The sequence below is a fragment of the Brachionichthys hirsutus genome, unplaced genomic scaffold, assembly GCF_040956055.1.
Source record: "Brachionichthys hirsutus isolate HB-005 unplaced genomic scaffold, CSIRO-AGI_Bhir_v1 contig_745, whole genome shotgun sequence".
Lineage (NCBI taxonomy): Eukaryota > Metazoa > Chordata > Actinopteri > Lophiiformes > Brachionichthyidae > Brachionichthys > Brachionichthys hirsutus.
The window spans coordinates 203305-230325 of NW_027180354.1; the positions used below are offsets into that span (position 1 = coordinate 203305).

At 39.8% G+C, this 27021-nt stretch overlaps 1 protein-coding gene across 1 annotated transcript in view; it reads left to right on the forward strand.

Moving 5' to 3' along the window:
• Window positions 1-27021, forward strand: part of LOC137913962 (neurexin-2-like) — a 161798-nt gene that overhangs the window by 9516 nt on the left and 125261 nt on the right. The window contains exon 2 of the mRNA XM_068757582.1: window positions 22968-22988. Within this exon, the coding sequence (XP_068613683.1) occupies window positions 22968-22988 (21 nt within the window). The remainder of the gene's footprint in view (window positions 1-22967; window positions 22989-27021) is intronic.

Consider the following 27021-nt stretch of genomic DNA (forward strand, 5'->3'; position numbering starts at 1 on the left):
AAAAATCGACTGTCGATGCAAGTCCAGACTATCGTGCACCAAACTGTTGGACTCATATTACCCCTGCTGCTACCTGCATAGAGAGGAAATCTTTATTACTTTGTTGTGAATCAGGCTTGTTCTATGACATTTACATATTTATTTTTGCCTTCCAAACAGACAGGCCCACCTATGGAGTTAATACAGCGCCAGTGAAACCAAAATTACTAGGAAATGAGGTCTGATTGCTGATGTGCCTGCTGCTGTAATGCCATCAGTCAAGTTGCAAGCTGTTTGTGCTTGCAGCTAATCAGAGCTCTCCTGCCTTCTGCTGAGCGAGGCTTGACAACTCCGATGATAAAACCTCTGCCTTATTTATTTATTTTCACACTGCTTCCAATTTGCTTTTGCATCTTTGATTAAATAGACAAGCATATGGAAGAGCAAATGGGTGATTCTCATGAAATCAAGATTTAGAAGGTGTCAAGCATAAGAAATTTTAGCATGCCCTTGAATATTTTTTTTTTTTTGTACATATAAGATTATGGGGTGAACTAACTAAAAAGTATATTTTCAGAATAAAAAAAAAATTGTCTATGTGTTTATCGACATTTTTTAGATGAAGCCCAGAACAAATGATCATTACCGCAACTTAACATTACATGAAATATATGGTTAATGATTATTTTTGGCCATTGTTACAGTAGACTCTTATTACTCATGTTAAAACCCATATATAACTCTGGAGAGATGCATTTTAAAATGTTTTAATTTAATGTAATTTCCTATTAATTCTCATTGGAATTAATTAATTAATTAATCTGGAAAAAACACAATTCCACTCCAGTTCTCACTGACTACGCTATGATTAATCTCTGCACGTACTCTACATCGAGCAATAACTTCCTGCCTTGATCTAATTTCGGTGCCTGCCAAGTGCCATAGTGTTCAGCACCCAGGACAGTGACTGATGGAAGAAATCAGTGAAGGCAAAAGCTGTGGTGGCCAAACTTGTTTGAGCGAGATGGCTGAGCCAAGCAGGAAATGTGCCAACAAAGTTGAAAGCTCAAGCGTTTACAGTTTTACAAAATGACAAGTTTGCTCTAATGGTTTATCTGAGGCTAATGTTTGGACGGCTTCCCATTTAATGTATTTTCACTGTGAAAGTAAACCACAACCTAAATAAAGTGAATACATGCATACATTTTGTATGATCAGTGAGGAAGAGTGACATCATAAGGTATGCAGAGATGATTTATTGGTGGACAGAATGTCTGCAAGACAAAACAATGTAGCATCGGTTGTGACAAAATCATCCAGGGTCTTAAGAATGGGCTTATGTCTGAGGGATTTCCAGGGGGATATTTGTCGGGGTAAAGGGAACAGCTTCAGGGGCGATGTGAATGGTGGGAAGGAAGCACAGGCTCACTGCAGCCTGTAGATTGTGTGTCTGCTGCAGAATTGCAGTCAGGTTATGAGATGAGCGCGGGTTTCAGTGTGTTAGGCCTCCGTGGAGAGGCTTTTTCAGCATATCTTGCTGTGGCAGGCCGACAGATGGTATGGAATTATTCACAAAAAATGACAAGGGTACAATCGGATTGTCTCTCACAGAGTACGTGGAGACATTTTTCCGTATTACCCGGTCTCCTTCGTCAACTCAGATAATATCTTACCGCACACTCGGACTTTCATGACAGCTTTCACTTTATCGTTGAGTATATGTGATGCAGAATTTTTTTTTTTTTATTCAATCTGTTTTGCTTTTGGAACATTCATCGCAACATCACGCTGCATTTATTCACAGCCCCTCCCAGAATGAAGACCTAATTCGGCATTTCCATAAACACACAAACACATGACACACATCCTCAGGCGTCCACTGCTCACAAGCCGCGCAGGGAAGGCAAATATTGACTCACAATCATCTCATCGCAGGACTTTTTGACTCTCCGAGCCTGAAATTGACTTGTAGTACGCTAATTACAAATGGTAGAAAGCCAGAAGCAGTGTATCCTGGTGATAATGGTCACCCTTTCTCTCCCCCCCCCCCCCCCCCCGTGGATGCAGTTCGCGAAGGGACAACTTGGGCCAAAGGGTGGAACACGATTAGAGACCATCCCGCATGCTGGAACTTGCATGATTTTACTGTAAATGCAGAAAACAGTTCATGTGGGGATAAAAAAGGGTTAATCTTGTTAGGCCAGGAGTACATGCCAAGTTTACACAATGAGTACAGCTTCTAGTCCCATTTGCTGTGCCAGCTGTTGTCTCTGTATTCCACTAAGCCATGGATTCTTTAGAGTCATGTTTACAGCTCAGAGTTAGCAGACACATAATGCATTCCCCTAATGGTTGTTGTTCTGCCACGGTTTAATTTAGGTCCACGACGGCAGCAAAGTCACACAAAGTCACCAGTGTCAATTGTGAAATGTAGTAAAATTGAAACCGCAGAGTAGGAGTTAGAGGGAGCAATAAATGAGAAGGGATGGAAGAAATCCCAATCCCAAAGAGAATTGTTCTGCTGTTCCCGTGTCTGACGAAGCTTATAGATGCTGTTACTCTATTGTCTCCCAGAGCTGTTCTCACTGGCTTAACTCTGGAACACGCAATGACCTTTTGAGCACTTTACTGCATCAGGTCTATTGCAGACTGACCTCTACCTTTTCCTTGTGAGGGGACAACACCTGCTCTCGATTCTGATGAAGAGGCAGAGCAGTTTTATTTCCTCTGCTCGTGGAGCTTCTATCGACGGAAGGCCTGACAGTCACTTTGACTGAAAGCAATCAGCAGGAATGTCTGATGCTCAGGTCTTATGATTGCATACCAATAAATGGGACACTTTTTATTTCCTCTCAAACGGACAAGTGGGAGGATGCTAGGCTAACGTGCTGGGTTATATTCCCGATTGAACTTTAAGCGACATGTTCCGAGCTTCCAGCAAAAGTGTGACTCAATCTGATGCTGGAATTCATAGAATACAGTATTTGCATAACTTCAGACACTGACTGTCGTTGTTCTTGCAGAAGAACATTTACGATTCTAACACAATTATTGAATAAATGCACTCACCTTCAAATAAAACATTCAATTGTCCTAAATATTTCCATGTATACATAGAAGCTGGATTCATATGAACTAGAGAGAGACATCTGTTGTCTTTGTCTTCAGGCTGGTTTCTACTGTGATATGGCCTGTTTAGTTTTTTCAGGAATGTGTGTGTGTGTTGCTGAGCGGCACAGGTGGCAGGCAGCGAGGATTGGAGCAGGCCAGTGAACAGGTAGAATACCACTGGGGTGAAAATAACAATCTGGACTCTGGTCAGCGATGCCTGGCATGAAACGCTGCTCGTAATGCTGACTGCACACTGTTGCTCCCTTGTGCAGGACCAAGTCTGGTGCATGCATGTTCATCTGTGTGACTTTGCATATCTGGCAAGAACATGCATGCACTTGGAAAAATGATGGCACAAATTAAAAGGAAAAACAAAATATCCATTTAATATTAATGAATGGGGGGAGGCAATATTCGACAATTGCTATTATTAATTACTGAATGAAGAGATGAGGTTTTGCATTTCGGTATTTAGTATAGGCCATTGCACTAAACAAAGAGCCCACAGTAATGGAAGCCCGTCCAAAGAAAATTGGAATGGAAAAAATGAAATGACTGTTTGTCCAGAAGTTACAATATTATGTTATCGTGGATTGAGTTTTGAAAATGTTATTATCATCATTTAAAAGTGTTGGCCCAGTATTTAGGATTTTGTATTATCTAACATTCAGGCTAAATTGTTTGATATATATATATATATGAATTGCATTGTAAAATGGAAAATAAATAATTCAAAGGGACAAATTTGGGCCGCATATTTAAAACTTGATAGCTGTGTCCAGGAAGTCTCATTGTGCCGATGATTTCAGCCACTGCGGTCATTAAAAACTGACGCACACTGAAAGTTGAAAACCCCAACTGTTTTTTCTCCTACATTCTAAATACTCTGCTGACAAAGACAGCAACAATCTCAGAGTTAGCAGCGTTCTGGTTTTCTGGTTCCTCTGCGATTACTCCAAACGCCGGACAGAAGAAGACCCATATTAATAAACAGTAGATCAAAAGTGTTGATTACCATGTGGCGAATATTGTACAATGCAGCATTCCCTTCCTCGATGGCTGGAGCTGCTGAAATGTACCATACACTTGACTCTGTCTAACCTGCATACATGAGCGATCGAGCTTTTTGGACTGAACGTGGCTGTGAGGCGGAGAAGCTGAATAAAGATGACCAGCCAACTCCTTTCTGTTCTTTCTCCTCTAAAGCTCTTCTTTTGTTCTGAGGTTTTGGCAGGAAGCCCCAAGTCCAGTCAACTTTAGCTGCAGTGATTTTTCTGTGACACATCAGTAGTTCACAGGGCCGCTCATCACTCTCATCTCAGAGTTATGGAGACGAGAGACAGAAAGAGAGCGCCAGATCTAGCTTGAAAGATCTGCCTTTGTTTCAAGCTGTCAGAAGCAGGAAATAATCCACTACATGTAGCTGTTTGAAAGATGCATGCATCCATTGAATGCATTATGACTGTACTATTGTATTTTTCTAAGATAAAAAAAAAACAGATGTGTACTTTGTTTTTTGAGTACATTTAAACAGCTTTTATATATACTGTAATGTTATATTTAAAAACCAAAATAAATCTCCCCTCTTTCTACTAGCTCTCTGTCACCATCCACAAGGACTGTTAGACAATTGGTAGATGGTTATTTGGGAAGAAAAGTGCTTCTCTTCAGAAACAGTAATTATTTTAATGTAATTTTCCTTTTCCGACAACGTGCTGTGTTTGCCAGCAACTTTCTCGCAAATCGATTACTGAAAATGAAAAAATAAATAAATACATTAAATCCGGCAGCACAAGGTATGCATGACACTTTTGAATTACTTTGCAAGTCCTCCAGTGTGACAAACACACACACGGCACACTGCGTTCTCAATTCTGAAAAAATATATTGTCCAGATTATATTATTCTTTAGCGGCCATCTGTATCAAATATGTTGTGCAGCAGCAGCAACCGACTGAATTGCCGCTTTGCCTCCCTCTGCATGTTGCTCCCTGTGAAATGTTCCAGCTGAAATTGTTAGAAACGCTGTCCCTGTATGACATTGCATCTGTCATCACAGCCTCTCATTCTATATGTGTCACAGCAAAACCTTCTCCTGCTGTTCACTCGGGTACAAATCAGTGCACTATTTGTCAGTGTCCCTCACAGTTCATTTTGCTTTTACTCTGTTGAGCAAGATGGTGTTTTGCACACTCCCCTGTGTCTCAGTGTTTACCTCCCTTGCGGTTCCATTACTCCTGTCTAGCCAGTGATCCCATTGCTTTTCTTAGTTTTGCAATTAATAGTCAAGGAATTTGATATATTTTTTACAATTTCTTCTCCGGTTTATGAGAGTGATGTAATAATGTAACAGTGATCGCGTATATGCAATGTATGCCTTGTGGCTTGAGCGGTACAGCACACCCTGTCTGGAGTGTGTGGCGGTGCCGTACCGATGACGATGTAAGGATGCAAGACAGTTAGTCAAACTGAGACATGCATACCCTCAGGATTGCGTGAGTCAATGTAGAAGATTTGCAAAAAACATCTAATTTTAAATCTGTCAGTCACACAGGAAGGCATTTTTTATAAAACATTTTTTGCCAGGGGTGATATTACAGGTGTAGCCTTGAATGTCTAAATTTAAGTTTCTCTTTCTTTGCTCCAGAGAATGGTTAGATGTCTTTTGATGGAAGTATTGTCTTGCTCCAGCTCGTGTGCTTACCCCTGACCTTTGTCGGTACTCGCGCTGACGGTTCTTCATGCCTCTCTGACATGCTGAAAGAAAAGCTTGAACCCCGGTTTGACTCGGTTGACAAGAAGTGCTCCCGTCTTGGAGTGATTTTTTTGCATGCAAATGAACTCAAACTTGACGGTACAGAATGTGGCATAGGAACACTCCATGCAGAGGTAGCTGTAACGGTCGACAGAGGTGACTGGATCCCTGTCTCCCACCAAATCATGTCACCTACTTGAGTCTGGGGTGGGTAGTATCCATGAACGCTGCAGTAAAAACTGAGTAATGTCAGAAGGTGCTGCCAGACCTCTGTGGATTGTCTTACGGAACATCCTGTACTGGCAAATGGAACCATGGAGATGCCGATCTCCGTTGCAGCACCTTCTTGGGTCTAACTAGCAGGAGACAGAATACAGGAACAGACGATCCATGTACGTCTGAGACGGTTCCCCGCACAAGCCCACGCTGCAGCATTATGTGAAGCTGTCCAAGCACATCTTTCTCATTCTGCCCTGAGATGAGACAAGTTTAATTTGCCCAGTTTACGCCTTGCAGCAAAATGCTGCTGTGTGTGTGTGTGTGTGTGTAACCTGAAAGTTTGAAATCCTAATGAGAAGCATTATTTACCGGTTATGATGTCTCATATATTTGAATAATTTATATTATATTTACGCATGAGTCTTATTATTTGTGTGGCAGAACTAAATAGAATGACAATCATAAGAGTGAGATGCCTGCATGGGCTTGGGAGATAATTAGGAGGATGAAGAGTATCTCTGGCGGGCAATGACTTAAAAATTCAGGAAGTACAAATATAAGGTGGTCAGGATAACATATTACATACTTTGAATGCTGCATTACTGCTTACATATGCAGTATATGAAGCATTGCTGTAGTTCCCCCGTGATCCTTGTGCCTCTGGGATTCTCCTGGCTGTGGATGAGAGCCCTTCAGTCTCAGGCTACATTTATGTAAAGAGCATTTTCAGTGGAACTTTAGTTCTTCCTTTAGTGTGATTTACCATGCAGATCAGGACGGTGTCCAATATTAATTTGTATATATTGTGATGTAGTCATGACTGAGAATCCTAGGAGAAAAGATGATTGGGTTTATTAAAATTCACATATTATGCAGAATATATTTGTATATGGTTTTCCAACTACACTCTGTGTCTTTGTCTGTTTGAAGAAGTCCCAGTCTTGGAAAAAGAAAAACAAAACACACACACAAGAATATTTAGCTTACCCCACCCATCAAATATAGCAATTTTCTGTGTAGCGCTGTTCTGATTTGAGGCCAATATTGACAACATAATATAATTTGCACCTCATCCAGGTAGGAAACACAACAGGTTATCAGTTTGCTCTGATCACACACGCACACTTGAGCAAAGATTCGGCCACAACAAGACACACCCACGTTAGAAAATGGGTGTGGCATAGTCACCACTCATTTGCATTTTGAGTCCCACACATACAGAAGGGCAGCCTTATAATACATGTGAGAGATGTTTTACGTGAGAAACTTCATACTGATAATTCTATTATACTGATAATGACAGTATGATGTTGGACCTTTATTACTTGAAATTTATGCTTAATGGAAAGTCCAAATCCTGCAGGATGAATAAGAAGAGTGATAACACCGAGTTACTCATCCATGGAAAGCTGAGCAAATCAAATTGAAGCCAGGGCAAACTATTGTCGAGACTGATTCCAATATCCCGTATCCCATTGTTTCATGCTCTTCTTGGTAAAATTAAGACCTCGAAGAACGCCATGATGTTTGCACAAAGCACAAGGCAGTAGTCAGAGTAAGATTATTTCTACTTTGGTGTTTAAATATCTTTTGCCTTTATGACTGTCATATGTTTCCACTGGCCTGGTTATGTGCGTTCATTCATCTGCAGTTTGTCTTAATTAAAAAAAATAAAATGCAATCATTGAAGTGCTACACTCATAAAGTTCTTATTTCTTGATTCCCTTTGCAACAAACATGAATTATTGAAGGAAAAATGCTGCTTGCAGGTACTTGAAGTAATTTACATCTACATTGAAAAACAAGAGGCGGTGTAATACCTTTAGAGTTTAGATCCATCTTTTCCTCTCAACATCTATCTTTCCTGCAATATTGGATTTCCAGCTCTGAGTTGAACGCAGTGGCCCAAAGCAGCCGCCACCGTCACCCACCTTACCTCCTAATGTTTCTTGACAGTAAAGGCAATAAGATAATGGAGCTGCTGCTTGAAAGACCAGTTTAATGAACCTCGGGGCCATAGACTGCTCCACACTGATTGTGATGAGAATAATTCAGTGTCTGACGAATTATGATTATGGCTTTTATATATATATTTGTTAAATGAAGTCTCTTTGCACCTTTACAATTCATTTTGTTTGTTTTTTGTTGCGTTTGTCTTGTTATATGGATATATTACATTAGTTGTCATACAGGACTTTCCACCATGTACACTAATGGTGATGTCTGGGTGCCCAAGACGTATCTCAAAAAAAGATGAACTATTTCTTCTTGACACTTGGCCCTACCAGTTTGAATAATTGTTGCATTTCCATGGTAAAAAGTGCTACTAATTAGGTGGAGGTCAATTCTACACCAGGAATGATGCACATATATCTGTTTCCATGGCAGCAATTTCTTGTGTAAGACTCAGGGTAATTGCAATCGGTAATTTCTCACTGCTAAATTGAAAGATGTTTATATCCATGCAAATATAATTTATAGTTCATTTTTGCTAGAATCGTCGGATGGTTTGTGTTTTAAATATTGATATCAACAGGTTTCACAAACTCCTACACAGGCCTACGTACAGCGGTCCTGCTACTGAAATTATGTACTCCAGACAAATGGAAGTCGGGTCAAAACACTCCAGCAACTGCTTAGTATTTATTTGCCAAAGGGTTTAATGGTTTTGAGGCCATATATATCAGCAATTTCATTCACCCTAATTGAACAAATCTTCGCTACTTCCCTTTGACACCTCCACCCAGAATGTGCTGCTTTCCTGGCTGACTGTAATGTCGACATTCTTTCTGGCATTCATCACATCGTGACTACAGGGGGTGCTGAACCGATGTGGGTTCACTGCCATCAACAGCTCTTGCCTCAGAGTGGCATTTTTGGGGATCTATGAGGGTGTTTATGAGCAGCTTGAAAAGGGCATTTTACAGATTTATGGATGACATGGCTAAATGATCGATTGAAAATGGCAAGGAATGAAAAAAAGTCCCTGATGTTGATTGGAAAGGCTTTTTTTGTGTTTTTCTTTTTTTATGTATATTTTAGAGGGCCGTGTTTCATTATATCAGCAACCATCAACAATGCAATTTGACATGGGGAGGGGGGCGGTTTTAATGAATAAATGAAAAGGTCACGTCAAACCAATTTCATAAAAGCTCATTAACTTGTATTTACTGTAAAATATGTCTGTAATTAATGTCACAGATTCAGCTAATAGAATGACAACAAACAGTGGTGGAGAGAAACCAAATAACAACAACACAAGGCTCACAGCTCATTAGAATCATAGACACCTAATTGGAATATGATAACCAGGTGACCTTTAAAGGAGTTGAGGTGAGTCTCAGGTGTGTTTTAATAGTGTGGCTATGCAATCATACATAAACGGATTTAATTCTGTGTAGCACTAAAAAGTCCATATTGCTATTCTGAAAAGCATCAAGCATTGAATTGATTTGGCTTTCTCCTCGTATTGTGTAATATAATAAGCAATGATAAGTGCCCATGGCACACACTGGGCTTGGAGCTCTGCTGCTATACTGACAACGGCGGGTATGTGTTTCACGTCGTGCCATTAGCAACACCCGGTCATAAATGATAAATGATCCCTGATGTTACTTTTGTAAGAGCAGGACCATTACAGCCCTCCATGAAAGAGTAATCAACACTTAGTCAGCTTAATCACCTCATTGACCTTCAGAAGAGGAAGCCATTCAGTTAGGGTAATGACGCTGGGACTTGAACGGGTGACTAATTATTATTTCAGAATTGAAACCATATGTGTAATCAATGAGAAAAGAGGGCTAATCTAATGGATCAAATAAGAGGGATTTGCTACAAAGTCACATCAACACCAGCCGTGTGTTGTTCCAACACCTCACCTTTCTAACCTGTGTGCTACCTGGCTCTGCTCCAGAGATATGAGGGAGATTTGTCAGCCTCCCTGTTTGTTCAGTGTGTTCTGATTGCCTGGCAGCGTGTTTGTTTGTTTATTCCCTGTCTAGGTCAAAGCAGATGCCCTCGCTCTTCTCGCCTGCCTTTTCATTCGCTCTCTCTCTTGAGCCTCCGAGTCGGAGTCTCTGAACTCATACGAAACCTGTTACGCTGACCTTTTCAGACAATATACGCACTCTATCTGCTTGGTAATGTCAGCCCGTCTGATTCTCAGTTCCAATGGCTGTTTTCTAAACAGACCTTAATGTGTAGCTGGTGGAATGTAGACTCATCAAGCAGCGGTTTTATTTTTGTCGAAGAGAAGAAGGTAAACGTGTCTCATAGGCTTCATCGGGGGGCAGCAACATGTTTTTGTCTACTGTTATGTCTTTTCACGTAGCAAATTATTTATTTAGTTGGACTTGTTCAGGCATTTAATTTTTAGAGTGGCAGGAGATTAAATGTTAGCTTGTGTTGTACAACGTAGTGCTGTAACATGTTATTCGCTCGCTGAAGGTCTTACCTGCCAGTCAGTGCACCATTGTTGCTTTGCAATTGATGCTTTGATGATGAATGATTAATATATTTATTAGATATAATAGAGTACAAGTACAGTCACACAGCAGCATGTATTACAGTACAAATAAAGTCAAACATCCTGTCTAAGAGGAGCATTTCACATTTCAAAAAAGCCCTTGCAGTCTTGTTTCCGTTGAAAGTCCTTGGTACATAAATCATCGACATTTAGCAATACAAATTTAGCAATACAAATAAAAATAAAACCAATATAAAATTTCTCATTTAATGCAAAATAACAATAGAAAAATAATTTTACACCACAGATGCAAACTAACAGAACGCTTAGTTGCAATGTCCTGTTTCTGTAGGAGCCCACGTTGCCCAATTACTTGATCTCTTTAAGAGAAGACGCTCCTCCTGCGATTGCTCTGAACGGTGCCACTCTTTTCCACGTTGTATTTGAATGGGTGGGGGGGGATTATAACAGTGTAAGGAAACACACTTAAACCTAGGCGTATATGCACAATCACTCTGATGAAGAAAGCTCACACATAAACCTGTGTTTTTATAAATACACAGTATTAATTTCCTGTCATGTATTTTGAAGTAGGAGAGGTGGCAGACTGCCCCCAAGCTCTACCAACTTCTTTCCCACAGCTTCATATATTTCATGCATTTTTTTTTTTAACCTAATGAAGTCTATTTGTTTTACAAATACGGCCCTAGCATAACGGTGAGCCAGACACACAGGCATCTGGCATGGTCTACTAAAAATCAGAATTGCTTTGACAAAGGCACGTCTGTGTTGTTTTTCATTGCCAGCTGCTTTTTTCCCTTATAATCACTGCACATGTTTGATTTTGTTTTGTTCCTGTCCCTCTGCCTGACCAAGACTCAGCCTTTTAAAGATAATCTTACCTGAAAGCTCACATTTCATGTTCATGCTTTTGTCTACATCTGTCAGATTTCTGCCTGTGAAGGTGAAGCACAGATTAACGCTGGATTTGCAGCGCTATAAGGCAGATACTTGATGTTCCTGTATTTAAACGTTTATTAACATCCATATACCTCATGTAGTTCCACAGTGCATTTATATATATATGCTGAGAACAGTATCTGCTTAAGTGTGTGGTAATGTGAATCCATTTGACTTCAGAGGTAGATAACCCTTAAATTGATGGAGGATTGTGTCTTCACATTGTTAATTTTTTCCTGCTATTTCTTTTACTTTTTGCATTTTGGCTGGAATCCATTGAGAGGGGATCTGTCCTCGGTTGCTTGCTTGGTCGCTTTTTTGTCAGTAGCCCAGCAACCCCTGGCCAGCCCAGCAATATTTACAAAAATATCTACCAGTTTGGTGTTTCAGTCAGTCGGATTAAGCAATAGAAACTTATTTTGTATTGTAGTTATCTGTAATTAATTTATCTGTAATTAATATATATATCATGATACACTGTGAGCGTACACTCATAGACTGCTTTACAGCATCTCCGTGATTAGGTATTTTCCTTCATACTCTACATCGTCCTAAAGTCCTATAACTAGCAAGGAGTAGGGATCGGCTGCCTTCATTTCCCTTTAGAAATCCCTAATGATTCCAGCAGTCGCGTGGGACTGAAAGGCTGGTCAGCTCAATCCTAACTCAATTGAGGATCATCAGCAATTGTCACTAAATCAACCCATTTAGTCTTTAGCTTCTCTTGCAATTCATTACATGTGAATGGGCTTTTATTGGCGTGACCGTTTTAGTGGGACTAGGGGAGAGCGTGGAGGCTTGTGAGGCTGCATCGACGCAGGCAATTTACGAGGAGATCGACGGGGAGTTCCGGCCAAAACCAGCACAAAGCAAACATAGCAAGAGAGAGAGAGAGGCCGATTAAAAGATTTGTCACTCCTCCTATTACTCCTCCTCCTCTTTGCTGCTATCCCTCATGTTTTGTTTTCAGTATTTTTTTTATTTTTTTTAGGTTGGATAGTGCTATTTTTTTTGTATGGTCATTTTTCAATTTATTCTTTATTTTTCGAGTGTCAGTCTAAAATACAATACAGTACAACTCATGCTCGTAAAATACATTACAAAAAGCTGAACTTCATGTTTTCCCTAACAATCATATTTGTCCATGATTAAACTGTCTTCCACTCACATTCCATCAGGTTTTCAGGGAGCTGTCAGCATTTGTGCCTGCAGGCAGCATTGAAGGTAACAAAAAAATAAATACAAAATCACAAAATAAGTTGCTACAACACAAATATGTTATAATTTCCTATGGATAAACAGGTCAAGTATTTTAGCTCTTGACAGATACTCTCCCAGCGATTCATACTGCAGCCACTCGGTATTGTTGTTTGAGTCATCCTTGTCTGCCAGAGTGAGTTTTGTCTCAAACTTCTCCCACGTGTAATAATTCAATCTGTACATTTACTTACTGTCATGATACGAGCACATTGTTTGATCATATATAAAGTTATATATAGTTCTAAAGTGCTATAAAAAACAAATACACATGTATACATTTCTAAAAGAGAAAAACATTCATTAGTTTTCTTCCATTTGAATGTTTTTCTGATTAAAGTGGGTCATCTACATTCATCTGAAGCCTTTTCTATGTACCAGCAGTTTAACCAAGATTGTCTACAAGCCCACGATCCTGCTTCGCTCTGAGATTTAAAAAAAGCAAGCTGGCGTTCTAGAAACAAAAGTGGACTGACTTATACTTTAGCATTTATTTTCCATTTCTATGAGTTTTTTCAAAATGTGATTCATGGGACATCACCTGGATTTGGAGTTTTACCATATAGGGTAGGGCAGCTACAATATTTTTTCTCTCTCAGATGACTTTATGACACTCTATCACATCACTGTTATAAAATACTACTTCTGTTTTCCAGGCTAAATATTGAATAATACAACATTAGTAAACTTAAATGAGAAACAACAGGTAATATACAGGAAAAATAAGCCACTCTACACTTGTATTGTAAATAATTATTCTTCGGCATTCTTCAAATACCACAAATACAATAAAAAAGTTGGTTTAGTTCATGAATAAAAATCCATCTACATGGGTAATTAAACATGATACAAACACATAAATAGATAATAGAAAAGTACACAATGGAAGTAGCAGCCGCACACTCTAAATGAACTGGTACATGAAATGACAAACATGGAATTGAATGTGTGTTTTATGCTGCCAGCTAACGGTGAGAGATGTCACTGAGCTGAATTTCTTGTTGCTAACTGAATGTAACTAAACCTTTTCTCCACACGTATGAACAGTATACATGTATACACACATGGTAACAGTGAGAAAACCACTCGTATTTTACAGCATTACCTTGAAGGCTTTGATTTATTCCAGTTATTCCTCTGACATGAAAAATGAACATTTCTCATTGAATATGTGACCCAAGGCCTTGCCATTATAGATCACAGTGTAGTTGAGCGATGACTCAATGCAGATGATTGGTTCATCTTATATAACCATCTTCTTTGAAGATCTGTATGGGGGGGCATAAAAGGTTGAACAGTGAACATTTTTTATCTTAAGTCTGATATAATAATGTCGAGTATATCATCCGGTTGCACATTGGGTACTGATTAAAAACAAACACAAAATGCTCTTCATCTATCCAAAACAACAATCCTTCATGTTTTCGGTTTTTCAATGTACCTGACCTTTCTCTCATTCATTGTAAGATATAATCTGACAGAAGATTTGATAGTGAGGGACAAATAAATATGATTCTCTCGTGACATTTGATGAGCTCATGATCATACCCAGGGATTTTTGGGGCAATGGAAACAAATCTATTTAGGGCACCTTAATCAGGGATTATTGGAGCACAAGAACACATAAAAAAAAAGATTCCAGACATGCCTGGACTTACAGAAAATAACTACGTTTGAGTAAAATAAAAACTCAGAGGTTTTACATTTTACCTCGTATATTAAATTGAAATGGAACGATTCCACATTGTTTTTTTAAGATCAATTTGGCAATGTATTTTTGTCCTTTCCACCGGCAGCGGTATAAATACAAATGACACAATGTTGAGTTACGTACAGCATAGCTAAAGTAAAAATAATTCAATATTTCTTTTTATCCTGAACAACACCAGTAATTCTAAGTTTGAGTTTCAGTTCCTTATAATCAAATGGAAGCCCTTGCTAGAGCTGACTGGAGCTGCCATTTCCCATCAGCATTGAGCAGCCATACAGAGAGACTCAGAAACACTCCCTGACAGCAGCTTTAATGGACCGGAATGCTCAGCAGCCACTAGGTTTCATTTCGATGGTGTGAGTGCTCACGTTTTCCTTACAGATTAAAGTATGATACACTCAGCTGCTAATTTCCAGCTACACATATAATTTCCATTGTCTTGGAGCAGTCAGAATGAAATATCAGGAAACATGAATGTACAACTACATAAGGCACGTTGTGCACAGGAAAGCACATACTCACATACTTTGACTTGGAATGCATTTAATATCGCCCTTTTCTTCAGTCAGCAACGCTGCTGCATGTAAAGTCTGGTTCATCATGCTGCTATCAGGGAAGCATTGCACTTGAAAATGTTTTTTTCCTCTGCGCTCAAATCAATCTGTCCATTAACTGAGCGCTAGTCATTACTTTAGAATCTAATTGCAGTGACACGTGAATATTAGTTCAGATTTCAATGGAGTTTAAAATCAAGGTTAAATGTAGTGAGAACTGCGCTGAGCTGGAAATCAAAAGTGATTAAGTCTGCACGGCTGCAGGAGGCTAATGTAGTGGACAGGAAGTAACCAAGCCAGGGCACGGCTTGTTTGGTGAAAGATACACTAATTGACTAAGCACGGGAAAGAAAGATGGAGGTCATCGTGGTCAACAAAAACCACCCTGACAATGTTAAGCCATACAAGACTAAAAATGTCTACAATGAAGTCAGTCTTGCAATATAATGAAATGGAATTCTTCAGAAATGAGCACATTTGGCCTTTGGCTTTAATCCTGGATCACAGCCTGGGGTGTACATGGATGGAAGGAAAATAAGCAGATCGTTTCCATGACAATGCTGAGACTGGTTATTCATCAGCGGGCCACAGCTGGGCTCCATTGAAAATGTTCATGCGGACGTCAAGTGGGACTGTGTTGTGACGGCTCACTGTTGGCAGCAGCCACCGAAAGTCAAACTGAATAGCTTAGGCTTGGTGGATTCGGCATTTGCTGCCGTGTCCATGTGCACAGCACCAACTGTTTATTCTATAAACTATGACGCCCTAAGCGTCGTCATAGAAACCATCCAGCAGACAGCATGCTGGACTCTGAATTATTGTTGGACTACTATTTCAGTGCTAAAAATTTTAATACACGCCTAAAGTGTTTGGGTATAACATGAAGATATGCAATGCATAATAAGGTACATCCATGTTTATTACCTTCAGTAGCTAATGATGATAATGCACCCCACAAGTGATCACTTCCTGCTGAATACGGATGCTGAAGAGATACTTCTACCTTGCAGCATCCATTTGTTGCTCACATCCTCCCTCCTCCTCACCTGCATATACATAATTAAGACTAATGAAGAGACACTTGAAGTCGGCAGTCTTCCAAGTATCAGAAAACGGTACCAGAGAACAGAACATCTACCTGATGAATCTGAGGAAAAGAGTTGGAAAAAGTGAGACTGAGAACGGTATTCCATTAGAAGGATTATGCCTTTGATGACTCCTTTCTCTGATATGGATGAGCTGCTTCAAAATGATTGGCAGCACGATATGGCAGTGATTGGCACGGTCACCACCAAAGAAAGTGCAAACAAATAAAATGCATTATTCCAGAGTCCAGACTTTAATCATGCGTCTGCTTTTGTATCAGTCTATAGGAAAATCAGTTTTACAACCAAACAGATTTTCAGCCCTTGCAGTCAGTGTAAGGGATACTATAGTGCTGAGTGTCCTCCTCTTGTACGAAGCCATTTGCAGCAATCCAGCTTTGTATTTTGTAAAAATCAAATCAAATCTGGACTTGATAATAGACTGAACAGGATAACCAGCATACTTGATGTTGATTCCAACATTTTTATATTGAACTGTGCTTCCGTCAATCACCGGATGCCCACTATTGGAAATGAAAGTGTTAGTGGAAAAAGAATGGCATTTCAAGATAGACTTGACCTGGCATAACCTTTAATTGTTCCCCTTCACAGAACATATTGGGCTAGATGATCTCAGGTCTTTTTGAGCATCAGCATATATTGTCTTCCTTCACTGTCTTTCTGCTTCTCATCCTTGCTCTCTCCAGTCAGCCTCAAATAGACAGGCAGTCGTCTCCTTCTAATCTTCCCATGTCTGAACTGCTCGCAGTCTCGACCATTTTACTCTCCAAAAAAAAGACTAAAACTGCTGTCAACCCACCAGCGCTATTAAAAGGCTTTAAAGCTAGCTTCATATTGACACAGAATATGCATTAAAGAGGACCCACATTTGAGTTATTTTTACTGTTTATTATTCTATTTAGATTTTTTACACCTCACTGTCCAGCCTTGTCGTAGTTGAAACTTGTCAGGGACAATGATGATTCAAAAATTGCCTTTACCCCATCCCCTCGCTTGACCTCCGAGCATTATGATGACATTGACAAAAGAGGTGTGACCCCATTACTTTATCAAGCTACATCCGCTCAATGACCTCATTCTAGAAATCTGATTGAGCTTTGTGTCACTGCTGTGACGTACAAACCATCGATAATGAGGCTGAAATAATTTAGAAATATCCATCAGTGTGTCAAGAGCCAGCAATGACACACAAGTACTCCCTTGTTCTCTTGGCTTACATCAAACACATTGGACCAACAGCATCACAACGTTGGGCCTCGTCTTTCAGCCAAGTCAGGATAAAACATAATTTCCCACATGTTTCACAACTTATTTAGCTGTTTGAAATTCAGACAATGATATCACACACACCTAATATGTTTGTGGAATTGGGAAGCATTGCAATTATATTGCAAATTGTTTGGTAATGTTTTGTTTTTCATGAATCAATAGAAAGCACCCCTCCAAACAAAGGAACTATATTATATTTTCAAAAACTGCTTTTATTACAGTACAGTTTAATTGCACCTGAAACAGAAAACTGTTGATGCTTTTTTTTACTAGGTTTGGGTGATAACATAACATATCTCAGCAATCCTGATAGGAACTCTGATAAAAATGTTGGAAGCAGGCTAAACGGCAGAAGTAAATGTGACAACAGACATTTTGCACGCTGTTAGCAGCAGACAGCAGCAAATCTCGCTGATACATAGTGAAACAGAATAGTTTTTACTTCCGTCAATGAAAAAATGGCTATTTATCCATAAGTGCAACAAAAGGGAGACAGTTTAATCTATTTTTCAAACACAAAGGGAACAGAAGAAAAGTGGCATCTTCAGCCACTCTGTCAATTTGCTGTCCCTCTAAATGTTTGGTTTGAGACAGCATTTGAATACCTGCAAACAATTTTTTCACATTTTTAGATGGCAGTGTTTCATGTCAGGATTTAGTCGGAAATCAGCCAAAGCCGTGTTACATGCTTTTAGCTTGTCACTGAAAAAGAGAAAGTTTCAACAATGTTGATTCAAGACAAAACTTCCCTGTGATTCTCCCCGTCTTCACTTTTTCTTTGTCTGTGATTGTCTAATTTTGACATTGCACTTCCATAAATGCATCTCTGAAGTCATGTCAAACTGTCTTGTATGCAAATGACGTTTTCCCTTCCCTCTCATCTTTGAAATTCTTACTCCTTTGAGTGACATTCCGAAGAGGAAAATTACAGAATCTCGAACAGAGTGTAACACGCATGCCATGCGATATAATTATGTGCATTTGAGTTTTGCAGACTGGGATGGGTTACCAGATGACATATATATATATATATATATATATATATATATATATATGTCAAATCAAGTTTCATTTTTCTGCTGAAGTAAATATTGATCCAAGTATGAAGCTGCGTAAGAGTTAAACCTTCATAATTTGATGACATGTCCCTCTTCCAGAAATTGGTTCACTGCCCTCTCTGACGATATCAGTATCTTGGGCTCTTATACATGAGCGAGGGGAGGGACATGGGTCATAGCAGTAAATTGATATAACAGTCAGTTGTGGTAAAGATGGAAGCTGAGCCTTAATGCAAAGCTTCTGGATTACTGAATGCTCTACCTTGCACCCTTGGGAGTGACTGAAAGAATGCATTTAGATTGTGTGAGCATTCTTGGTTGGGTGGCTGGACTCAAAGTAGATTAGAGCTTTGCTCCTTCATGTAGAAAGGACCAACTTCAGGTTGTTCTTAGAAGGCCTCCAGGGGGCGTCCTTTAGAGGTTCCTCTACCATGGATGGATAATTATCTGGAAAGTAAATAATCTCTTTCCATTTAAATGCTGCATCTTCTGTTTTTTAATTTGCCCTGCATATTTATTTGTACTACTTCTTATATATTCTCATCCATTTACTGTTTTAATTCTACTTGCTAAAAAACCAGTACATAAAATAAAAGTAAGTGTTTGTTTCAATTTGCGCTTATGCTCATTTTATTTCTCTTGTTTAAAATGCAAGGAATAAAAATGCATTGCGTATCTCATCTGAAGTTATCTTCAAACTTGTGCCGGGGAGTGATTGATGTTTTCTCCAGCCGAGAGAGATGTAATCACTTTCTTGCCGTCTGTTGTTTCGTGTTGAACTCCCGCTGGGATAACTTGCTGCTGTGAGTAGATTATTCCGTATAGATAATTATCTGGGAGCGTAATCAACAGTCTTAATAAATTATGACACGTATTGGCTGATTTCTAAAGCCACATGCCTTTTTAGCAGACTGACATTTGACGAAAATTACGGATCTGAGAATATGTTGCTGGTCGTGGTTCTTTTTGAAGCCATGTCTTATGCGGTTGCTGAATTTTGTGCTTTGTTGAAATATACTTAAATACTTTTCATTTATATGGAACTTACATTGCGTCTGGCAACAATTGCATATGTATTGTACTCTTTTTGTACCCAAGTTTCTTTTAAATATGCAGCATTTTGAAGAAAATAATTTGGCGACATAGGATGTTCTGTTTTACGCAGCAGTGCTTTCCTCACATTTAAAAATCCTCTAGTTGGCTTTTTGAGGATTAGGTCTGAAAGTCTCATTTGCCTCCAAAGCCCCTGAGGATTCACTGGTGAAGAAATTCATCTTCACTGCTTTCTTGTTTGGTTTTTCCTATATTGGGGAGCTCATGTCCATTTTTTTTAATGCCATTTGACTGTCTGTGATTTATTTTCTTTTAAAACATTTAGGAATTGTGTGAATTTGAATGTGAGCTCTTAGCCGTTTAACTTTCCTGTGGTCTTTGAATGGTTGAAGTCATGTTGGAATAAATAATTTGTTCTTCTGCATGACATTAGATGTAATTCTGAGGCCCATTTTTGGAATCAGAGCATCATATAAGAATTAGAAAGATTTGAGCTACTTCTTCCGGAAAGGGGTTCCCTAAATTCCCATATGAATCACGAAGTACAATGAAAATACCCGGATCCCCGTGGAGCTAAAAGCCCGAGGCTGTGTGAGATACATGCTCTGGGATAAAGTTAATGGGTCGTAAAGATTGCTGAAAAGTATCAATGAGATAAAAGGGACGATTTTGGAGACTTGGATTGTATGCCACAAACTGTTTGACTGAAAGCACATTTCTTCCCTAAGGCTTGACTTTGCAAGTCTTCCCAAGTTTTCCAAGAATGAAACGATGCCTGATGTAGAGGAATAACTGTCAAGATGAGAGTCAAGTTGGAAACAGTTTAGAACAATTGGGATTGATGTCCCTCTAAATTAGCATTGCTAGTGATTAAGAAGGAAATAAATCATGCCTTGTGTCTCATCCCACTGTATTTACATCCATCACAATTGGGATTATAGGCCTTGTAGGAATGGGTTGCCTTAGCCCCGCCCATCTGTTCACCATGTTTCATTTCCTGCAGAAAAAAAGGAAGAATAAAGAACACATTTGCAATATAATGTTAATGTCTTTCCAAAAATGAGAGTGGTTGAATCCGAAGAAGCAGGCATCTAGACAGTTGAAAAGATGAATTCTTGTGTTTCAGAATGTGTTTCTGTTCTCTTTTCTTTGACATGAAGCTGAGTTTTGACAGCCTCGGAGGGACCACAACAAAAAAGAAAAGATTAGAGACCATGTTGAGGGATTAGTGGACACGAAAGACCATGTCATGGCCGGTGATGTTATAAACAACATGAAACGTCCTTTTTGTGGAGGGGGGGGCAGGAGCTGAAGGGTGGCAGAGTGAAAGAATGGGTGTTGGACGGTGACCACAGATGAGGCGAGAGGAAAAGCAGAGTCATGGCCAGGGATTATAGAAACAATGACTCATCGAGTCATAATTTCTTTATCAAATTCTGCGTCCCCAACTTTGGAACTCTTTAGAAAAGTCGTTAAAACTATTATCTACGTACACAACGTTTAAATCTAATTTAGTGAAGTATATTATTTCCAGGCATGTATAGTATTTTGTAATTAATTTGTAGTTTGTATGATCTTTGTTCTTGTTTTTTTTTTTGTTTTGATGTTGGGATTTATTTATTTTTTTAAATTATTTTACTGTATTTTATTTTCTATATTTTCTTTCTTTCTTTTGCTCAGTTTGTTTGCTGGGTTTTTCCGTGTCTCTTTTCCTTTTTAGCTTTCATTTAACTTCCTTTTTTTTGTTTTATGTATACATTGATTGATTTTGTTTAGTTAATTTGAACTTGAGGGGAGGATTTTTATATAAGCCCAGTCGGCTTATTTTCCTCTCCTGCACTATTATTTGCCTTTGTAATGTTTTGTTTATGTTTATTATTGTGCGTATGAATAAAATGAAATTAAATAATGCAATGTGAGCAGGGCTGCGCTACATCAGACGGCACGTTTCTTATTCTTCAGCTTGGCAAACACTCATTGGTGATGGGCTCCTGCTCTGTGTGCTGGTAGACTACAGTGTCTACACTTGGGCAGATTTCTTCACAGCTTTACAGTGACACTTCGTATTGACTGACTTTACTGGTAGTAATCATCCTGCCACGCTAAACTCACCTTAAATTAATTGGGAGCTGTTGTAGCATTTTAGGAGGGGCAAAACAGAGAAGCAAAAATGATAACTCTGTGATTTCTATAATGTCGTTCAAACTCAATGCTCCATAATGATGCCTGCGTCTCACATTGGAAGAGAAAGCCATTAACTGATAATATGATTCGGTTCACGCACGGATGAATTCAAAAAGCTGCCTTCAGAGAACCCCTTTCACGAACCGGTGCTACCGGCATTTGGGGACATTTTGTCAGCTATTTCTCAAGCATGCTGTTGGTTCATTAGATTTTTAACTAACTGCTGTTATCGTCACATCCTATTGCTAAACTGCGTGTGCTTCCTAAATCATATGGGACTGACTCCAAGCCCCCAAATTGTAGCGCTACTCCTGTGCTGCCCTCTTGACTCAGGAGGATGACTGAGGTTTGGTGACTGTGAACTTGGAATAAACGCTGCATGCCTGTTTCGGAACGCTTGTGCTGCGTTATGGTCCTCATGATAAAATGCCATGATGTATCACACTCAATGAACTGAATGTTCGAGTAAGTTCATGTGTGAAAGTTGGAGTGGACCAGTCTGAATAATGTGTCTGTTGGGTTTCGAAAATAGATTCCTTCTGCCTGCAGCCCTCGTGTGTTTCACTTTGCTCAGCCTTACAGTTTTCCATAAATTGCATGCAACTGTGGATCAAAACGAGTGCCTGCAGCTGCTAATGTTGCAGCAGCCAAACACATTGAACACAGTGTGTACAGTTGCATCAAAACATTATTGATCAAGCTAGAACACAGACGTGTCCCTTCAAGACCTCCCCCCGGGCCACGAGCCACATCAGCAGATCAAAATTCAACGAACTATCCACAGGGACCATATGCCAAGCTACAGGCTAGTTTGCATATTTGTGTCATACCTCATCTTTAAACCGAGGCTGGAGATTGGCAGGAAGCTCGATCTGTTTCGAGTGAAGCTGGAGCCTGATCCATTTGTCTCTCCTCGCCTGTGTCACTGACACGGAAAGAACTGTGGGAATGTCAGGCCTCTCAGCTGGAGATCTTCTTTGACTGAAGGATCCTGCTCTGTTCAGGAGGCGGAGGGTAGCGTGGGTTGCAGTATTTTGGTACACTGTGGGCTGCACACTCTTGCTGAACACGTCTTAAAGAGAATAACATTTGGTGATGTTTTCAGGCACATAAGAACACAACATCTTGTATCTATACTGATCTTGGAGATTCGATAGAAAGACAAATCTCCAAGATCTGAAGACTTGCTGTTGACTTGTCAATAATCTGATTTAACCTAATGAGTTTGCTCTTTGTGCCTTTTCTCTCTCTTTTCCATGCATGTCCTGCGCACCCCCTCCCTGAAGCTGAAGAGTATGCTGTTGAAGGTAAGATGCAAATGTTTTGTTCTTTTAACCCTCTGATGGCTTCCTTTAATGCCACTACTGATGGTGATGCTGGCTGCTTGTTAAAGCTGTAAGAGGAGCATTGTCTGTTTGGACTGCGGTTATAAGTGACTTCCAGGGGCCTACATTTCTGTTTAGAACAAGACCAGAACACAACTCGAATGATCAATTTCTTTTTTTATCTTGTCCTTTTTCTTCTTGTTTTGACTGCAGTTCATTCCTATATGTATGGCAGAGGCTGGCAATTTCTTGTCAATTTAACATTCGGCATTCTTTTGTTGCAGTTAACAGAATTTGACAGTTTTGAGATTCCTACATTTCTTTCCTGTACGAGCTCTGAAGTTGTTAAATGAATGCTACCAGTCAGGGTCCCTGAGGGACCTCATTATAGCCTTTGGGTCAGGCACTAAACCTAGTACTGGATGTAGCAGACTTTACGGCTACACCGGCCTGAGCTTGTCTCTCTGCAGGATGCTCCTGTCTCCACTTCGCTTTGTTCCGGCAGAGGTTTATCCGCTGGGTAACAGACTTTGCCGCTCTCATTGCATTGATTAACAGAAAAACGCGTTTTTTGAATCTCGGCTTTGAAAAGTAAAATGCTCTCATGTGGTTACGTTTCATGGCGCTCCATCTCTTCCATGCTGAGTTCAAGGTGATGGATTATCACTCAGCCTGAGCCAGCTTTGGATGTCACGGAAGTCATACTTTATTCATTCGAGCTGGACAAGTGAAGTGAATGTGTAGACCGAGCGTGAATTGTTTGTTTTATTACATATTGGAAATATAAAAGCATATCATGGTGCAATTTTATTGTCATCAGCTACATCAGTAGAACCAATTTTAATTCTGACATTTCCTCAGATTGCTTGTACAGTCCTCTCTAATGACTGTGCATGTGTGTGTGTGTGTGTGTGTGTGTGTGCGCGCCCTTGATGCTGGATGTCGTGTCCGTTCCACTGAATCCCTTTTATAGGAAAATGTCAGGCAGTAGGTAGGAGCATGAATATTTGGAGGCAGTTGAACATTATAGAGTGGTCCCTCTAAATGGATTCAGAGTACAATAGGTAGGAGCATGAATATTTGGAGGCAGTTGAACATTATAGAGTGGTCCCTCTAGATGGATTCAGAGTACAATAAGGGGTACTCTATGAGACGGAGGTGGGGTAGAGACAGGGAGAGAGAGAAAGAGGGTTGGGGGGTAGAGAGTTAGGAAAAGGAACAGATGATTAAATATAGGCTATTATTATATTATTCTTCAAGGGACACAAAGTGACTCCTGAGGAACTCTGTGTCCTCTTTTTTTAAATTTACATCAGATTTAAACCGTAAAACCAGTCTCTAGGACAAAGTACACATTTATTTTAGGGTACAAAGTATTGTAGCAAAATGCCAAATATAGTGTTATGTAAATATTTTATCCTTTAAGCGAAAACTTCCGGTTTTCCGGTTTATCTTCTTCTGATATTCTATGGGGCTTTTTACCATGCCATGAGTTTTTGTTGAGTATTGATTAAGTATTACTTGAGTGCTAACTCCTATTTGTAAGGGGGTGCACCACCTCTGTACATCCGGTGTCCAGCATTTGGTGTTTTCACCAGCAACTCTATACACAAGGTCCCATCGGGTGACTCTGAACACATTTCAGCTTTATGTGGCCACTTAGTAAAACTGAGGAGGCTGCAAATCTAACAGCCTCTAATAATGTATGCTCTCCAAAGCCATGCTATTTAATAAAAAACAAGGAGTCGTGGTCCCTCTTCTCAGGGCATTGTGCACCAACAAGACAACTCAATAGTCGTTTAATGGCTCATCGTCACTGATAGCAAACCCTCCATGTGCTGTGCCACTCCTTTATCCTATATTTAGCCTCTCTCTGTGAACATATCTAATTAGTGTCGCTGACCATGTGTTCCAACGTTGCTTGAGATTGATGATGTAGAGAGGCATTGAAAGCTCCAGAGAGACCTGTGCCCCTGAAAGGGTCTGGTGATACTTGCTGTTTCACTGGAAGGCCTGGATTGATGATCTGCCTGCTGCAGTAACCTGTTTTTACCTCAACCAGCCGTGCATCGCCATCTCTGATGATGATTCTTTTTTTTCTTTTTTTTGCCCCAGGGGACTCCATTAGGGATGTGTTGGTTCATTGTGTAAGTGCAGGTTTCCTTGTCTGCTACTGCGGTGGTGTTCCTTTAGGGGCTTGCAAAAATAAATAGAGGTCATTGAATGGGCTTACGACCTAGAGGTAGCCACTTTAACATCATGGAGCTAAATTGAGAGTGCAAAGTGCCAAAAGGATGCCCTTGCCTTGTGTATCAAACACCATGCTTCACTAGGTGGTGCAAAGAGTGGATGACAAAGGAGGTCTGTAGTATTAATGACTTTGTTTTTGAGTATGTAATTATGAACTACAATTGGCCTTGTATCCATGACAACAGCTATTTGATATGGAAAGAACAATGGCACATTCTTTTGTGCAGCGTAATCCCTTCTCTGGTCTGGCATTGTCATTTGCATGTCTGTTTCACGAACACATGAGATGCTAAACTATACTGGTACTCTACTGAACATAACTGGACAGTAACTGATTAAAGGCTCTGAGGTTTTTGGGTCCGACATGTTCTCAGATGACCACACTGATTTAAATTAATCTGATCAAGGTTAATAATATTTTCTTTATTTTTTTTGTCTCTCTGAGCCAGGCACATTGGCCTAAATCTTAATCTTAACCCTGGGAGGAAGGGTAATTGCATTTTATTTTTAATTTACCCTCTGTAATATATTATACAATATTTGATGTTCATGAGACACAGAATTAGATATTTGGGGCCTACAGTTATTAGAGATTATAGGATCAATCAAACCAGATTATGCTTTGTAGAGTAAAGCTGAATCACGTGATGTGTTCTACATCCATGCACAGCAAAGCAACTGATAAGAAAATACAGGGTAAATGTACCGATGCCATTGAGGTATTAACCTAGATTCTCCGGATCAAATAGTGCTTGTACATCAAATTCCAACAGTTATTGCAGTTATTATGTTCAATATTTGTGACTTAAAGGATGACCACCTGTGTGGTAACCTGCTTCGACCTTACAGAGGTAACTACACAGCCATATCAACTGAAGAACAGGCATAACACAATTTCTGCATTCTTCCCAATCAATAAAGTTTAACTGCATTTTTCATTAAACACAGAAGAGATTTGCAGCGTTCAAACAAAGTGATCGATTGTAGAAGATTGTAAGCAATCTTTTTTTTTTTCTTCTTCCAAGCACTTCAGATAATAAGCAGGAAAAAAAAAACTGCATGCATTCTGTCGCCTCATTGGAGGACATAGCTGAATGGTCTTTATTTTTGCTCTAGTCTCGCTCAAGAGTCTTTGGACAGTCGGATGCCTTCATGCTGTTTCCTCCTACCCATCTTGCACCAGATGTTGCGGGGAGATTATGCATCCTCACATCCTGGAGGATGTATTCTGGCCATGCCTGTTCTCACAAGATGTTAATGTCACCCCACTCAGCTCTCGCGTCCCTTTTCCCCTCTTCCTACTTCCGTGCCTTACAATAACAAAGTCTAAAGGGATGGAGTAGGCGTCCACTTGTGAGCAACTCCTGATGCTTTGGTGTCAACGTGCATGGCCAGAGGCAAGACTGTGCTGTGACGGAGGGAGAAACGATTTGAACGATGCATGTCCCGGGGCTTGAATAGTGTCGATGTGTTTGTGTGGAGACGAGCGCTCGGCGTGCCACAATCAGGTTTTCTGCTTGATTTTATTTTCTTGTTTCTCTTACTAAAATAGTACTGGCTGCAGGTCCCAGCCTCTCTAATAATTACACACATAATACATAATCAAGTAAATATGGACCTGACTGTAATAACAATACATGTCAACGACAGAGCTTTGTCAAAGTGCTCCCGCGTCGATTCTTTTCATTGTTTTGAAAACAATGGTTGGAGCAGCATTCACGCATCCAAGCTTTGGAGTGACAGACTAACACCAGTGTTTTTAGTG